The 17,236-nt window shown below is 38.9% G+C and overlaps 3 protein-coding genes across 3 annotated transcripts; 1 reads left to right on the top strand and 2 right to left on the bottom strand.

The window, feature by feature from the left end:
• Positions 1-188: 188 nt before the first annotated feature.
• Positions 189-2,550, top strand: hbae5 (hemoglobin, alpha embryonic 5). Its single transcript, XM_074620650.1, has 3 exons — positions 189-343; positions 1,114-1,321; positions 2,331-2,550. The coding sequence occupies exons 1-3, from the start codon at positions 249-251 to the stop codon at positions 2,457-2,459; spliced, it is 432 nt and encodes a 143-aa protein (XP_074476751.1). The 5' UTR covers positions 189-248; the 3' UTR covers positions 2,460-2,550.
• Positions 2,551-2,664: 114 nt separating this feature from the next.
• LOC141758878 (aquaporin-8-like) lies at positions 2,665-6,418 on the bottom strand. Its single transcript, XM_074620648.1, has 6 exons — positions 5,633-6,418; positions 4,696-5,272; positions 4,474-4,600; positions 4,152-4,366; positions 3,000-3,134; positions 2,665-2,903 (listed from the first exon to the last, which is right to left on the bottom strand). The coding sequence occupies exons 2-6, from the start codon at positions 4,953-4,955 to the stop codon at positions 2,858-2,860; spliced, it is 783 nt and encodes a 260-aa protein (XP_074476749.1). The 5' UTR covers positions 4,956-5,272; positions 5,633-6,418; the 3' UTR covers positions 2,665-2,857.
• Positions 6,419-9,927: 3,509 nt separating this feature from the next.
• LOC141758240 (aquaporin-8-like) lies at positions 9,928-14,946 on the bottom strand. The gene is made up of 5 exons (XM_074619448.1): positions 14,586-14,946; positions 14,103-14,229; positions 12,860-13,068; positions 12,026-12,160; positions 9,928-10,278 (listed from the first exon to the last, which is right to left on the bottom strand). Exons 1-5 carry the CDS (start codon positions 14,852-14,854, stop codon positions 10,236-10,238), a joined length of 783 nt encoding a protein of 260 aa, XP_074475549.1. The 5' UTR covers positions 14,855-14,946; the 3' UTR covers positions 9,928-10,235.
• Between the last annotated feature and the right edge of the window lie 2,290 nt (positions 14,947-17,236).

A 17,236-nucleotide genomic window follows, 5' to 3' on the forward strand; every position in this document is an offset into this window, starting at 1 on the left:
GAAAATGGCAAAATGTTCATATTTGTGCCAACTGACGCCCCATGCGACCAGCTGATACCACCTCTCGCGGCTGGCATCCGGCCACCAGAGTCTCTATCTGGAGGAGAGGAAGGGTCCGATGACGTCATCATGGGTGCGTGGGGGGGCGGCTTGGCACCGGTCCTCGTGGGTGTGACTCTGGAGCAGACTGCATTTAAGTAGAAGTCCAAACCATCCGAGTCAGGTGGAGAAAGAGAGAGACATTCATCATGAGTTTGAGCGACAGAGACAAGGCTGCCGTCAGGGCCCTGTGGAACAAAGTCTACAAGTCAGCTGATGCCATCGGGGCTGACGCTGTGGCAAGGTAAGAGTCACCTGTTTTTAAAGTCAGAGGGCTTTTAATGACATTGCTTTTGCTTTATTTCTGCAGCCGATGCTCCGGGCTTGGTCTCTTGTATTTAAAAGCTGAGTTACTTCGTTGCATAAATTGTTTACCAGCGCAACAAAGTGAGTTAATTAAAAAAAAAACAGTTAGGTTCAGGCAATAAAACTACAACTTCTTCAGGTTTAGGCAACAAAACTACAACTTCTTTAGGTTTAGGCAACAAAACTACAACTTCTTCAGGTTTAGGTAACATTTATTTAGGTTTAGGTCCATTTGTGATGTCACAAATATACAATATTTAGACCATTTAACGGTTTTAAACATAAACATTCTAAATGTGTCACAGTTTATTTCCTCTTGCAGTGTATGTGAATAACACCAGCTGTCAGGAAGTAAACATGGACCCGAGCTGTTGCCTATAGCAACGCAATTCAGTTGCAATTTCCTTGAAATGCACTAAAACGGAGCGTTTCAGACAGAGGGTGAATACAGATATATTCAGGCGGACAGTATGAGGAAAATAAAGTTGTTGTTTTTAACGTTACAGCATGTAAACATGTTCTAGTAGAAACACAAAATACAAGTATGAACCTGAAAATTAGCACGATATGGGACCTTTAATTTAAAGCATCCTGCAGGTGAGGCTCGAACTCACGACCTCAACATTGGCTCGGTCTGGCTGTTTTTTACGCGAAGTTTTGCACATCTCCAGCCACCACTTTAACGCCCTCTCTCCACCTCCTCCACAGGATGATTGTCGTCTATCCGCAGACCAAGACCTACTTCACCCACTGGTCAGACATGAGCCCCGGCTCCGCCCCCGTGAAGGCCCACGGAAAGAAAGTGATGAGTGGAATCGGTTTGGCTGTGAGCAAGATCGACGACCTGAACGCTGGTCTGCTCGAGCTCAGCGAGCAGCACGCCTTCCAGCTGAGAGTGGACCCGTCCAACTTCAAGGTGACACACGGTCCATTGACATGACACGTTATGATATCATGATGTATAAGAGTAGTAGTTCCTTTCACATTATACAGAGGTTAGGATGACTTGTGCGTAAATTTACGCAACTAAACTAATTGGATCTATCTGTTGATCAAAATGCAGACCATCCTTTCAAATATAACACAAGTCAAAATAATCTCTTTTTCAATTCACTTTCATTTTAGAGTTTAACAGAAAGGCTGAAGCAAATTCAAAGTTTAAGATCATCTATTGGCTCAATACAGCTCAATATATTGCTACAGGGGGGAAACTGGAATAAAAAGAATAAATTAGGACAACTGGAACCTTAAAACATCCTGACTAAGAAATGAGGCAGACATTCCAACTAAAACACACAAAAAAGTGGATAAATACATCTTAAAACTAAACATGTAAAACGGTAATGTGGAAGAGTAATGTGCTGTGTCTTCAAATCTTATTTTTTTGCTAAATCTGATAAAAGAAGAAGTGTAAAATAACGGAAGTTTTCCGGCAGCAGGGGCGCCAGAAAATATCTGTTAAAAAACGGAAAAAATACTGTCCGTTAATTAGCATAAATAAACTGTAAAAAAACAAAAACAGAAATTATCTTTATATAATTAGCCTTTACTACTGTAATTTTACAATAAATATTTTACTTTTAACATATATTTATTGTTAGAATAGAGTAATCACAAATGAAACATGAAGTTTTTTACATTTTTTTTCTGTCATTTTGAAATACAGACAAAAAATGTAAAATGTCTTGAAAAAAACTGTTAAAAAAAGTTTTTTTTTTTTTTTACAGTGTAGAGCTGTATTTACGCATAAATTACGCACATGTGCTGTGTCTTCAAATCTTAGTTTGTTTTTGCTAAATCTGATAAAAGAAGAAGACGTCTTTATTTTCAAAGCTGATTATTGAAATGAAATAAACCACTGAGATGTATTTGTAAGTGTTAGAACTATATATTTGCTTCACAATCGTTTCATGTGTCATCCACAGATCCTCTCCCACTGCATTCTCGTGGTGCTCGCCATCATGTTCCCAAAGGAGTTCAGCCCTGAGGCCCATGTCGCCTATGATAAGTTCCTGTGTGCAGTGGCCCTGGCTCTCTCAGAGAAATACCGCTGAGCTGATCCTTCATTGTGGAATGCGGTGCATGTGCAATCATGTAACTCATGGTGAAAAAAAATCATAGAATAAACTGCATATCCAAAACTGATCATTTTTTTGTGTCTTTTATTTCTCCAGAAATATGTTTCATGCATGCACAAGTAACAGTAAAATGTTTACAGGCATTTATTTGTTTATGGGAATAAAATGAAGAGATCATCTACATGTTTTTGTTCTTTATTTCATTCTGAAAAAACCCCCACATGGTGATCACACAGTTTGACAAGGAAGAAAAAAAAGAAAAGTACAGCATCAAACTGACTGCATGTCAGTAAAGAGTATATCTCCTGATATGGTGAGACAGACAATGTTTACAGGTTTATTGTAGCCAGCATGGCAATAAACACACAATAGAGTTATGATTTCATAACAACTCGTAACTTATCATCACCCAGAATGAGCCTGAAAGAGAAGAGAGGGGCATTGTGAGTCTTTATCACTCATGATATATTGTTTATTAATGTTAATTCTGTCATAATAATACCTGGCTTGTCTCACCTGAGCAAAGCAGCGGCCACCAGGCCTCCTCCGATGGGTCCCACCCAGTAAACCCAGTGGTAGACCCAGTAGTTGGTCATCACAGCTGGACCGAAAGCTCTGGCAGGGTTCAGGCACGTGCCTGATACGTCACCCCTGCACCCACCAGGATAAAACATGTTTAATTATTAATACGATTTAAAAAAAAAAAAAACATTTTAGATGATACAACTGTAGAAGAAAAAACATCATATACATTTAGATTGTCATCGTGTAATTCATAATCATTTGTTTATTAAAAAAATATATATATTATGTTGAGGTATAAAAATAAAAACAATAATAATAATAATAATAATATGGATAATAAACAATGACATTGAATTACTTTTGCTACATTGACTTACATTTTAAAGCTATTAATTCCTTTGCCTGGCAGTGTGGATTATTTAAATAATGATTTTCAAAATAATAAGTTTGAAATAATTTTATTTTTAAATTATTGAATAGTTACACCATTTGACATTTTCTGGTGGTGCAGGCCAGAAATATGAATAAAAAATAAGGTTAAAAAAATAATATGGACAATAAGAGTGGAAATTTGGTACATTGATTTGCATTTTAAAGTTATGTAATCATTTTCCTGTCAGTGTGGATTATTTAAATATTGATTTTGAAATAATCATTTTGAAGTCATTTTATTTTGAAATAATTGAATAGTGTAGGAAATTTGCAGAAACACATATGGATTTGTGAACGATGAAATTAAATGAATAAAGGTTACTACTGCCTTTCAAATAAAATAAATAAAAATATAAATAAAAATTAAAAAAACACCTTTAATGTTTTTTTTGTTTTTGGCTGTTGTCCCGCCAAAACATATCCGTCTCCGACTTCAATGTAAAAGAAACTTCAAATATTTGTCTTGATAAAAAAAAAAAGTATAAATGTTTGACATTTTTTTCAGTTTTTTACCATTTCATTTTAGGAAACTTTATTTTTAAACCTTTTTTCATTTTGAATTTAAAGGTCAGCTACTCCGCACACTGTAAAAAGCTGAATCATGCAAGTGAAAGTAGCAACTGACTGGTGACTTTCAGATCCAATAATCTGGTGTAAATGTTTAACACGGTGCACAATAAACTGTTAATGGTCCTCGCCCTTTTATCTCACCCTGCCAGGACGTTGATTATGACGGTGCAGCCCACCAGGAACGGAGCCAGTGGGGTTTTCGTCTTGCCGTTCACCGCCACCAGCAGCACCACCATGGTGATCAAGCAGGTCATGGCCACCTCCCCGAAGATGGCTCCAGACAGCTGGCTCTCTGACTTGAGGATATCAAACGCTGCTCCGGTGGCGTTGAAGTAGCGGTCTGTAGGGACCATCATCTATGAAATGTATTATTATTGTTAATTGGATTTGACATGTTTAAGTGTAAAAGGAAACAGGCATCCTTTCAGTGTAGCTTTCATTAGGTGGTTCACTTTCAACTGACCTTGGCCATTCCAGCTCCCAGCACTCCTCCAATCAGCTGGCTGGCCAGGTAGGGTCCCACCATGATCAGCTCCATGCCTCCACACAGGTAGATGGCAATAGTGAAGGGAGGGTTGAAATGGGAGCCACTGGAGGAAGAGAAGCAGCACAGAAAAGTTGAGATGGGAAACTGTTTTTCTTTTCCAAATGCCTGCATCTGACTCTATTTCATTCTGTTCTTTACCTGATGTTATCCATGACCGCCACCAACACCGCCACAGCCAGTCCGTGCACCAGGGCCGGCTGCAGCCGACCAGCCGCCGGCACGTTCTCGATGACGGACACGCAGCCGACGAAGACGAAGAACATGGTCCCCACTATCTCGGCCAGGCAGGGCTGGAAGAGCTTCTCGTATTTGTTGGGAGGTTTGGGTGCTGGTGGCTTCTGGCCCTTCTCCATCAGAGTAGAGTCTGTGTCTTCCATTCCCATTTTCTCAAGCCCCATTGCTGCTTTGTTTGATTTCAGGCCTATAAGAGACTTCGGAAGACTCTCACACAGACACCTCCAGCACCTATACCTACACCTGACCCAGCCTGCAGACTAAGTAAAGGGCACTGCAAGGTGCTAAGGTTGTTTATATTCGTCTCCAGTAGCTGGAACACTGAACTGGAATTGCGTCAGCGGGGTCATAAAACATCAAGGGTGAAGGCCAGGCTAAGATTCATTGCATCAATACAATCTCCGCCCCAAACAAGTGCATTGACACCTCTTCAGAGGGAGTCAGGCGAAGTATTAGTCCTGGAAGGAGTTCTCAGGGTGACCTTTAGTAAAAGAGGTGATGAGGTTCAAAACAAGATGAGGTTGACCTCAGTCAGTGGGGTCAGATAAGTACCTGTTATTCATCATCATCATTACTTTACTTGGATGCAGGTACACACATAGAATAACAGTATAGATAAGATGGATAAGATCATAGACTTTATACTACTCCACTAATGCTATACTAAGGACATTTACTGAGTACATTTTCCATTTTATGCTACTTTATACTTCGACTGTACTACTATTCAGAGGGAAACTTTTCACTCCACTACATTTATTGAACAGCAATAGTTAAAAGTCACTTTGAAAACCTGTATAAATACAACACAGAAGATTAAAGATTAAACCAAATTCCCAACCTGGTGACCTCAAAAACGCAGTGTATAGTTGGGTTGAGTTGTTGGCAGTTCCGATAAAGAGACATTTCCCCTCTAAACTTCTCACATAGTTTCGATTGAAAAACAGTTTGAGGCCCAAAGAGAGAAAGAGAAAGAGACCAAACATATAATATCATCTATTAATACACATTTGTGTAGCAGAATTTAGTTTTTTAATCTTTATTCTCCGATTAATCATCTCATGACCCCACAGATTTATCTTGTGACCCTTTGGACGGGGCCAGATCCATAGGTTGGGAACCACTGCACTAAACTAGCTACAGTATGTGAATATAAAGTAATTAAAAGTAGCTCGACCAACAGCCGATTATACTGTTGTCAGGCTATTAAATTAAAGCGTTATCAATCGCTATAAGCCCCATAGATGTGGGTCATTAGGGGCCTACTACACCCACTAGTAGGTTTGAACATCTATTCACATGGTAGATCACTGAAAGAAAGTGTAAAAGAGCACAACATCTAGACCGTAGTAATTATGACAGGAGCAGAAGCGGAAGTCAGGTGCTGTAGTATAGACAGTGTGAAACTCCATTACATTCTGATATGTAGTTGTCTTTGTGTTCATAGTTATTTTAACCCAAAACACAAGGGTTTTCCCTAAACTTAACCAAGTGTTTTTTGTTTTTGCCTAAACCTAAAGAAGTTGTAGTTCTGTTGGCGAAACCTAAAGAAGCCTTTTTGTTTGTGTTCAAAACGTGACGTTTCATTCAGTTTTACATGTAACAACGTGTTGCTTTTAACTTTCATTTTTACAACCTAGTAGGCGTAGTAGGCCCCCAATGACCCACATCTATGGTGCTTACACACGTAGGCAAAATTGTTGGTACCCTTCCGTTAAAGAAAGAAAAACCCACAATGGTCACTGAAATAACTTGAAACTGACAAAAGTAATAATAAATACAAATTCACTGAAAATTAACTAATGAAAATCAGACATTGCTTTTGAATTGTGGTTCAGCAGAATCATTTTAAAAAACAAACTAATGAAACTGGCCTGGACAAAAATGATGGTACCCTTAACTTAATATTTAGTTGTACAACCTTTCGAGGCAATCACTGCAATCAAGTGATTTCTGTAACTCTCAATGAGACTTCTGCACCTGTCGACAGGTATGTTGGCCCACTCCTCGTGAGCAAACTGCTCCAGCTGTCTCAGGTTTAAAGGGTGCCTTCTCCAGACTGCATGTTTCAGCTCCTTCCACAGATGTTCAATAGGATTTAGATCAGGGCTCACAGAAGGCCACTTCAGAATAGTCCAATATTTTGTTCTTAGCCATTCTTGGGTGTTTTTAGCTGTGTTTTGGGTCATTATCCTGTTTGAGGACCCATGACCTGCAACTGAGACCAAGCTTTCTGACACTGGGCAGCACATTTCGCTCCAGAATGCCTTGATAGTCTTGAGATTTCATTGCACCCTGCACAGATTCAAGACACCCTGTGCCAGATGCAGCAAAGCAGCCCCAGAACATAACCGAGCCTCCTCCATGTTTCACATTAGGTACAGTGTTCTTTTCTTTGTATGCTTCATTTTTGCATCTGTGAACATAGAGCTGATGTGACTTGCCAAAAAGCTCCAGTTTTGTCTCATCTGTCCAAAGGACATTCTCCCAGAAGCTTTGTGGCTTGTCAATACGCTTTTTTATGATTTGCGTCCTCCTCGGTTGTCTTCCATTAAGTCTACTTTGGCTCAAACAGCGACGGATGGTGCGATCTGACACTGATGTACCTTGACCGTGGAGTTCACCTCTAATCTCTTTGGAAGTTGTTCTGGGCTCTTTGGTTACCATTCGTATTATCCGTCTCTTCGATTTGTCATCAATTTTCCTCTTGCGGCCACGTCCAGGGAGGTAGGCTACAGTCCCATGGACCTTAAACTTCTGAATAATATGAGCAGCTGTAGTCACAGGAACATCAAGCTGCTTGGAGATGGTCTTATAGCCTTTACCTTTAACATGAAGGTCTATAATGTTCTTTCTGATCTCCTGAGACAACTCTCTCCTTAGCTTTCTGTGGTCCATGTTCAGTGTGGTACACACCATGATACCAAACAGCACAGTGACTTCTTTTCACCCTTTAAATAGGCAGACTGACTGATTACAAGTTTGAAGACACCTGTGATGCTATTTACAGGACACACCTTAGTTTAACATGTCCCTATGGTCACATTATTTTACATCTTTTCTAGGGGTACCATCATTTTTGTCCAGGCCAGTTTCATTAGTTTGTTTTTTTAAATGATTCTGTTGAACCACAATTCAAAAACAATAGCTGATTTTCATTAGTTAATTTTCAGTGAATTTTTATTTATTATTAATTTTGTCAGTTTCAAGTTATTTCAGTGACCATTGTGGGTTTTTCTTTCTTTAACAGAAGGGTACCAACAATTTTGCCTACGTGTGTATAGCGACTGATAACGCCAATTTAATGGCCTGATAACAGTTGAATCAGGAATATTACATTACACACTGCTGCATCAGTATTAACAATATAACACACAGAGGCTATTTTTCTGTATAATTTGTACTTTGATTTTTGATACTTTAAGTACATTGTTGAAGGTTCTCTATATGATATCGAGAGCATTAACATAGCATCAAACAATGCATGCTATGTAAAGATATAGATGAGTAATGTCTACCTGAGCAGAGAATAAAGTCTCTCTCCCTCCCTTTGTGTGTGTTGTAGTCCGAGCTTCTCTGTGCTTTGCTGACATAGCCGGGCCGGCCGTGCGTGCCTTTTAGTGCATGTTGGTGCATGTGAGCGTGCCCCACTGGCTGGCTCACGGCCGGTGCTCTGCACTGCGGCTACAACTGATAACGCCGTCCCGATCAACAGCGCTTTTGCGGAAGCGTTGCATCCAGCATGTTATAACATTTAGATATTTTCAATTCATAATGAGTACTTTTACTTTTGATAACTTAAGTACGTTTAACACATCTGTATTTTTACTTAATTGAGCTTTTGAATGCAGGACTTTTACTTGCAATGGAGTATTTTGATATTGTGGTCTAGTACTTTTACTTAAGTAAAGTATCTTAATATGTCTTCCACCAGTGACACTAGATAAGAAAACATATTTTGTAACACTGGTTACTGGTTTTTGTAACACATCCCCTGGAGGCTTATTTTGGGTTGGTTTGTCTTTTAATTTGTCACCCATCTATATTCAAATGTGACTTTTTATTAATATTGTATTACCGAACTTTAACAAGTTGTGATTGTAGGCATATTATTCAATTACTTTTTCATACTTCTTCAATGAAACAAACATGTTATATATAGTTTCTATGCGTGGTTGCTACAGTCCTGCACTTAGTGGATGGATAGGTTTTGCGTGGGTGTAAAGTGCTGATCATCCATCTTCAATTTTTTATCTATAGTTTTGAAGCCCATCTGTTTAAGAAAGTTTTTCATTCTAACTCCCTGCTTTGTTTCAGCTGATCTAAGGGCACCAGTTTATGATTCTAATCTAGCTTTATTGTATACCGCGGTGCCCTGTCCTTGCACCATGTTTTAAGTAATAAAGCTATCAAAGCATGGTTTCCCATCGAGGACTTTGAACCAAACAATGAGAACAAAAAGACTGTTAATAGATAACAGAAAGTCATCCGTGCTGCAGAGAGGGCGATCGGCTGCAACCTTCCCTCCCTCCAGGAGCTGTACACCTCCAGGACCTTAAGGAGGGCAGGGAAGATTGTGGCTGACCCCTCCCATCCTGGTCACCATCTATTTCAGACTCTGCCATCTGGCAGGAGGTTAAGGTCCATCAGGACCAAAACCTCACGCCATAAAAACAGTTTTTTCCCCAGGGCAGTGGGGCTCTCCAACAGCCCCTCTGCCCCCGTGACTCTCTCCGTCCCACACACACACACACACACACTATTGCCCCGCCGACACTGGCTCTCCCCCTCTTTCATACACTCTAAATACCACCCCCTACTGTATCCCTCTCTCTCCCTCTGATACCTGATTGTTTGCACTCCGGCAATATTTGCACTATCTGTTTATATCATGTTTATTTTTGTTTAAAGCTTATTTTGTATATTGTATATTCTTAAAATTTCTATTTTTTAAATTCTATTTTATTCTAACGTTTTTATCTATTTTGTTATTATACTGTTTGACTTGCACCAACATAACCAAAGCAAATTCCTAGTGTAAATCTCTTACACCTGGCAATAAACACAATTCTGATTCTGATTCTGATTCTGAAGTGTGATCATTTGTAAGAAATATTGTATTCATGGAATTTTATTATCAAACAACTTGGGATGTTTCCCAGCAGTCATCGAGCACGTAATGTCCAAGTTTGGAGTAGCTATCAGATCCCTATCATATCATCAAACACTTTATTGAATCTTGAAATACAAACATGTCATTGAGTAGGAGCAGACAATTATTATAAGAACAGCTGGTTCAAGGACACATATATTTGCACACATTATGCTGACAAATGTATATATTACAGACTAATTGTTGAGTATTGTGAACATCCAAATTGGAAATGCTGTCATCACGTCAGCCGGGATATCCTTTCTCTCTGTCTCTTTAATAATTTACACATTCACTTTAACACAACTCTAGTCTTCTGGTCACCAAGCAACAACCTGCAAAAGAGTGATTGATACGTCAATTATTTGTCATTCACAACAGCACAGAGTAGGATTTAATATCATGTTAAGAACATGGATGGATTATTGAACTGCCTATCGGGCACAGGCCCTGTGATTCACCTGCAAAATGTCTGGGACACAAAACAAGTAAAAGGTGCAAAATGAATATAAAAGGATGCTAAACAACCACAAATAAATGCAAAACGACTACAAAGAGACTTCAAATGCCCACAAAAAGACACAAAACAACAACAAGAGATGCAAAACAACCACAAAAGATATAAAACGACTACAAAGACACTCAAAACACCCACAAAATCATACAAAACAACTACAAAGAGACAAAAAAGACACAAAATAACTACAAAAAGATACAAAACAACTACAAAGAGACGCAAAACAACAACAAAAAGATGCAAAACAACCACAAAATCATACAAAACAACTACAAAGAGACAAAAAAGACACAAAACAGCTACAAAAAGATACGAAAACAAATACAAAGAGATGCAAAACAACCACAAAAAGATACAAACAACTACAAAGAGACAAAACAACCACAAAAATATACAAAACAACTACAAAGAGACAAAACAACCACAAAAAGACATAAAACAACTACAAAGAGACTCAAAATTACTACAATTGTTTAGTGCTACTTTAAGTCTGGGGGACGTTTTACATGTCTGTGTCCAGGGGCCCATTGTCTCATGATCCATCCATTGTTAGGAAGCATATTTAATAGCAGCAGCTTGACTGATCTAAAACAAGTAGCTAAGAGGTCAAACTGTAATAAAGCTAAAGCTCATTGGGTGGAGCTAAAGGAGCACAGTTTTTGGCTCTGGGTAAGGTTAGACTGAAGTCCAGTGGAAAAGGAGGAGGGAGGTTGCTACTGTTATAAACTACTTATTAAGAAATATTTAGCAACGCAACCTCCGGGTTTGATCTACTGTAACCCCTGATCTATACACCTGTCTATCTATCTATCTACATAAGAGATAAGTCACCTACTGTGCTGACCTTTCGGCATCACGTGTGGCATATAGATATCTCTGTATTCTTCGTTTATATGCTTCTTTGGCTCCACCCATTTACATTTAACTCAACCAATCAGGTTCTTTCATGCATCCACAGCATTTCTTATTAACTTAAACTGCAATCTGATAGGGCGGGGAAAGTACCCCAAACTACCAAAGAACATGCTGGAAATACAGTTTGATTAGAACTGCAATAATTAAAGGTGCCCCGTGGAGTTTTATTATAAACAAAAAAAGGTGTTCAATATTTCACACTAAAACAATATGTGTGTATTATTGAGGTCTTGAGTGCATTTCCTCCCTCCTAAAACGTTTGCAAAGCCAAAATATATACATATATAAAATATACACATAAATATTTATTTCAAATGCTGCATCATTTACATTTATGTTTGCTTAATAGCAGTCTCCTTCTTCACTGCCTTTGTTCGCACATTGCTACGTTTGTTGTAAATTACCGCCCCCAACTGTCGATCAGTGGAACAGCGCTGGAGGATGTGAATGTGACGTCAACCGGTCTCGTAAAAACATTGCTCCATAGCGCCACCCACCGGTGGTCAAAAACTCCACAGGGTATCTTTTAGGTTTCAACAACAGTTCCCTCTGCATATTTAACCAACTTCAAGTTTTACTACATTCAAAGAAAATGTTGAAAGCCTGTTGAATAATAAGGGAAACCACCACTGAGTTCTCAACTACTGTACCTGATGAAGCTGACAGTGAGCAGCGCTCCACAAGTGGGTCCGACCCAGTAGACCCAGTGGTGGTTCCAGTGGTTGGCAGCCACTGCAGGACCGAAGGCTCGGGCCGGGTTCAAACAGGCTCCAGACACAATCCCTCTGAAACAACAGCCAGCACATTTAGAGTGATGCAACAGTGATACAATAGTGATCCGATTATGGTTTTAATGCACCATAAAGTCTCAAATTCTGCTCATGATTTCTTGTTTTGCAGATTAAAACATGTGGCTAACATTGAGGACTGTGGTCATGTCCTCTGTGTCTTTTAAATGTAATCTAAATGTTGTTGACTGTTGAACATGACTGTTTAGCAGTCTGGGGGGAGTTTATATTCTATTTTTTTAAAAACCTGCAATTTTTTTTAATGCTGATTCCAGTATTTTTAGACTTAGTATATTTAAATTGGACTACTTATAGGTCAACAAAATTTAGAGGATTTAGTATGACTCCTTGCTTGGAGAATTTAGGCCTTCATGTAGGGAAATAAAACATTAACATTCTATTTCTATGGGTTCATAATTTCCGAGGAAATCTCCTGGAGAGAATTATATATCACGCACTAATTAAGGAAAATTGAGAATATCTTGAAAGAAATAGGAGCTGCTTCATATAAATAAAACTCGCAGAAAACAGCTAACGAAATAAATGAAATATGAAAAATATAGATTTTTACAGATTTATTTTTGCTGTCATGACCTCAGTATTTAAAAAAAAAAAATGCTGGCTTCTGCTCTGGTTGTGATCTGGAAGACTGATAGACACAGATGGAATAATGGTGAAGTGTGGGATGACTCTTACCCTGCAAATATATTTGCTGTCACAGTGAGGCCGATGCCGAAAGGAGCCCACGGCGAGCGGGTTTGGTTGTTGACGGCCCCCATGCACACCACCGTGGTGAGGAACAGGGACATCACCGCCTCTGCCAGAGTGGTTCTAGCCAGATCATTGGCGTCGATGTTAAAGGCTCCTCCAAGGGAAGAAGCATATAAAGTATCGGGGTAGATTGCCTGCAAGTTAAAAAAAAAATTAATATATATCATCAAGTCCATGATAAAAGAGTGAATAGTTTTCATTTATTTTCACCCTTTATTTTTTTTTCTACCCAACAACGCATGTAAGGAAATCAAGACCTGGGTTAAAGGTTGCCAAAAAACAGTACTTTTGTGTTTTGTTGAGGCACAGTTTAAACAAAAAAGTCACAGTAATGACATTATAAGTCACATTTAAGAAATAAGTCAAAATTTTTACATTAGTAAGTCAAAACCGTGAGATAATAAGTCAAAAATTGAACTTATTGATTATGATATTATGTACAAAATTTGACTTTCTAAGTTAAAATTATGTTATTTTAAGTAAAAATCTTGAATTACAAAGTCCTTTGACTTATTAAGTCAAAAGTAAGAGATAATATGTCAACACTGTAACTTAAAAAATTATGGAATAAGTCAAAATTATATTTTAACTTATTATCTCAAATTCTTTACTTAATAAGTCAAATACTTTTGACTATGTAAGTTAACATTTTGACTTACCATGAGTATTTTTATTTTTATTATGACTAACTTTTCATGTTTTGTTTTTTTCTTGTTTTCTTGTTTTCTTGATAAGTCAAACATTGTACTTACTGTGTTAAAATTTCGAGATATTAAGTAAAAAAAAAAATACTTCCTAAGTCAAAATTATGTGATTTTAAGACAAAGTCTTCAAATACCAAATCAAGATTTTGAGATATTATGTACTTTTCACTTATTAAGTCTAAATTTGTATTTATTATCTAATATTTTAAATTATTATCTCAAAATTTGACTTACTATGTCAAAATTAAGAAATAATAAGTCAACATTGCAACTTAAAAAATTAAAGAATAAGCCAAAATAATATTTTACTATCTCATATTTCTTACTTAATAAGCCAACTACTATCGACTATGTAAGTTTTGAATTACCATCAGTTTTTTAAATTTTATTATGACTAACTTTTCATGTTTTTTTTTCTTTTCCTGGCAGAATTGGGCTTCCATATTTTTTAAATTTTTTCCCACCTTGGTCAAACCAGCACCGATCATCCCCCCACACATCTGAGTCAGGATGTAAGGCAGCAGCAGTGGAAGCCCCATCCCTCCACACAGGTAGACGCTCAGAGACACCGCAGGGTTAAAGTGGCCCCCACTGCAATAAACACAATGAACTTTACTCCCAAATGTTGTTATGAACTGATAATAATGACACCTATCCATCAGGGCATGACATAAACAATATTTGCAGGTGATTCTTTGTATTTGTACGAACTTTGTTGAATGAAATAGAACAAGTCAATGAGAGACAGAAAGTCATAATGTGAATATTACATCCTCTGCTGTGGTTGCATGCTGTCTAAATACCAGTAATCACACTCACATGTTAAGGAAAAGTCAATTTAAACAAGTCAACTTATGTTTGCTCTACACATAAGACCTTACTAATATTGTAAAAACAAAGAAATTCAGCTCAAAAACATGCAATATCAAGCATTAAACAGTCTTTACCTAATTGGCCCAAACATCATGATCAGCACTCCCAGAGCCAGTCCATGAGCCACAGCAGGCTGGATGACACCACCTGCTCCCACGTTCCCAACGACAGACGCACACCCCACAAACACAAACAGGCTGGTCCCAAACAGCTCAGCCAGGCAGGGCTGCACATACTGCTCAAAGACACATCTCTTCTTGTTGGCATTGCCTTTCTCAACTGCCGGCTCTCCTCCCGTCTCAGTTATTGTGAAGACTTCTGTCTTGGATTCCATCCCTGACATCCTGACTAATACCAAGTGCCACTTGTTCCTCTGGTGGACCACAGCCTCGCACTGGGTGGTCTGATGAACTTATGTATATGAGCCATTCTTAGGGATGATCCATAAAGGACATACGCACATCCCCATTTCTTTCCCCTGATGCCCCACCTTCCTGCAATTGTTTTGTTTTTACTTCCAGGACTGATGGCAATCAGGAGAAGCTCATAAAATTAAAGTACTGTTATTGAGTGATAAGGATGAGGGGTGTCAGCACTCAAGCAACACTTGTTTTGTTGTAGTATTACCACGTCTTTTAGTCTTCTATCAGTGAAATCATTTTAATACAACTGAAGAGTGTGTAAACTTTGTTTTTTCATGTTGAACTTGAAATAAATCATATTTCTTTGGTCACTTTGTGGTCAGCGAATATCAGCAACACAACACTTATTAATATATTATCAGTTTGAAGTCGATGACAAACAGACAGTCATGGGAAAAGTATTCAGAACATTTACGTAAATAAAAGTAGCAATACTACAGTATTAAAATGGCAATAAAGGCAATAGAAATGCCTCCAATCTTGCATTTAGCACTTTTAAAAGTACTCATTATGCAGAATGTCACATTTCAGAATCATATGGATTTTATTACTGTATCATAATTAGAGATGCATTTGGCAGATTTGGCGGCATCTAGGGGTGAGGTTGCAGATTGCAACCAACTGAAACTTCTCCCGTGTGCAAAGCGTGGAGGAGAACTACGGTGGCCGATGCAAAAAAATGCGAATGACCCTATCTAGAGCCAGTATTTGGTTTGTCCGTTCTGGGCTACCGTAGAAACATGGCAGCCACGATTGTATGTAGATATAAAAGGCTCATTCAAAGGTAGCGAAAACACAACAGTTCATATTTTCGTGTGATCATACACTAAAGAAAACATACAGTGCCTTCAGAAAGTATTCAGACCCCTTCACTTTTTTCACATTTTGTTATGTTGCAGCCTTATGCTAAAATCAATAAAATTACTTTTTTTCCTCATCAATCTACACTCAATACACCATAATGACAAAGTGGAAACAGAATTTTAGAATTTTTTCCAAATTTATTAAAAAGGAAAAACTGAAATATCACATTGACATAAGTATTCAGACCCTTTGCTATGACACTTGAAATCTAGCTCAGGTGTCTCCCATTTCCCTTGATCATCTTTGAGATGTTTCTCCACCTTGACTGGAGTCCACCCGTGGTAAATTCAATTGATTGGACATGATTTGGAAAGGCTCACACCTGTCTGTATAAGGTCTCACAGCTGATAATGCATATCAGAGCAAAAACCAATCCATGAGGTCGAAGGAAATGCCTGAAGAGCTCAGAGACAGGATTGTGTCGAGGCACAGATCTGGGGAAGGCTATAAAAAAATTCTGCAGCATTGAAGGTCCCCAAGAGCACTGTGGCCTCCATAACTCTTAAATGGAAGAAGTTTGGAACAACCAGGACTCTCACTAGAGCTGGCCGCCCGGCCAAACTGAGCAATTGGGGGAGAAGGGCCTTGGTAAGGGAGGTGACCAAGAACCCAATAGTCACTCTGGCTGAGCTCCAGAGATCCTGTTTGGAGATGGGAGAAACTTCTAGTAGGACAACCATCACTGCAACACTCCACCGATCTGGGCTTTATGGCAGAGTGGCCAGATGGAGTTTGCAAAAAGACACCTAAAGGACACTCAGACTGTGAGAAACAAGATTGTCTGGTCTGATGAAACCAAGATTGAACTGTTTAGCCTCAATTCTAAGCGTTATGTCTGGAGGAATCCAGGCACCGCTCATCACCTGCCCAATACCATCCGAACGGTGAAGCATGGTGGTGCAGCATCATGCTGTGGGGATGTTTTTCAGCGGCAGGGACTGGGAGACTAGTCAGGATCAAGGGAAAGCTGAACGGAGCAAAATACAGAGATATTCTTAATGAAAAGCTGGTCCAGAGCGCTCAGGACCTCAGACTGGGCCGAAGGTTCTCCTTCCAACAGGACAATGACCCTAAGCACACAGCCAGGATAACAAAGGAGTGGCTTAGGGACAACTCTCTGAATGTCCTTGAGTGGCCCAGCCAGTGTCCTGACTTGAACCCAATCGAACATCTCTGGAGAGATCTGAAAATGTCTGTCCACCGACGGTCCCCATCCAACCTGACAGAGCTTGAGAGGATCTGCAGAGAAGAATGGCAGAAACTCCCCAAATCCAGGTGTGCAAAGCTTGTCGCGTCATACCCAAGAAGACTCGATGCTGTAATCGCTGCCAAAGTTGCCTCAACTCAATACTGAGTAAAGGGTCTGAATACTTATGTCAATGTGATATTTCAGTTTTTCCTTTTTAATAAATTTGCAAAAATTTCTAAAATTCTGTTTC

The sequence above is a fragment of the Sebastes fasciatus genome, chromosome 20 (genome assembly GCF_043250625.1).
Source record: "Sebastes fasciatus isolate fSebFas1 chromosome 20, fSebFas1.pri, whole genome shotgun sequence".
Lineage (NCBI taxonomy): Eukaryota > Metazoa > Chordata > Actinopteri > Perciformes > Sebastidae > Sebastes > Sebastes fasciatus.

What these genes read in the sequence shown, in the direction of transcription:
- hbae5 (XM_074620650.1), top strand. Translation starts at nt 249, where the DNA reads ATGAGTTTGAGCGACAGAGACAAGGCTGCCGTCAGGGCCCTGTGGAAC. An exon ending in GGGGCTGACGCTGTGGCAAG is followed by an intron (nt 344 to 1,113) that starts GTAAGAGTCACC and finishes CCTCCTCCACAG; the next exon opens with GATGATTGTCGTCTATCCGC. An exon ending in TGGACCCGTCCAACTTCAAG is followed by an intron (nt 1,322 to 2,330) that starts GTGACACACGGT and finishes TGTCATCCACAG; the next exon opens with ATCCTCTCCCACTGCATTCT.
- LOC141758878 (XM_074620648.1), bottom strand. Translation starts at nt 4,955, where the DNA reads ATGGGGCTTGAGAAAATGGGAATGGAAGACACAGACTCTACTCTGATG. An exon ending in GCGGTCATGGATAACATCAG is followed by an intron (nt 4,601 to 4,695) that starts GTAAAGAACAGA and finishes CTCTTCCTCCAG; the next exon opens with TGGCTCCCATTTCAACCCTC. An exon ending in TGGGAGCTGGAATGGCCAAG is followed by an intron (nt 4,367 to 4,473) that starts GTCAGTTGAAAG and finishes TACATTTCATAG; the next exon opens with ATGATGGTCCCTACAGACCG.
- LOC141758240 (XM_074619448.1), bottom strand. Translation starts at nt 14,854, where the DNA reads ATGTCAGGGATGGAATCCAAGACAGAAGTCTTCACAATAACTGAGACG. An exon ending in TCGGTGCTGGTTTGACCAAG is followed by an intron (nt 13,069 to 14,102) that starts GTGGGAAAAAAT and finishes TTTAACTTGCAG; the next exon opens with GCAATCTACCCCGATACTTT. An exon ending in ACAGCAAATATATTTGCAGG is followed by an intron (nt 12,161 to 12,859) that starts GTAAGAGTCATC and finishes CTGTTGTTTCAG; the next exon opens with AGGGATTGTGTCTGGAGCCT.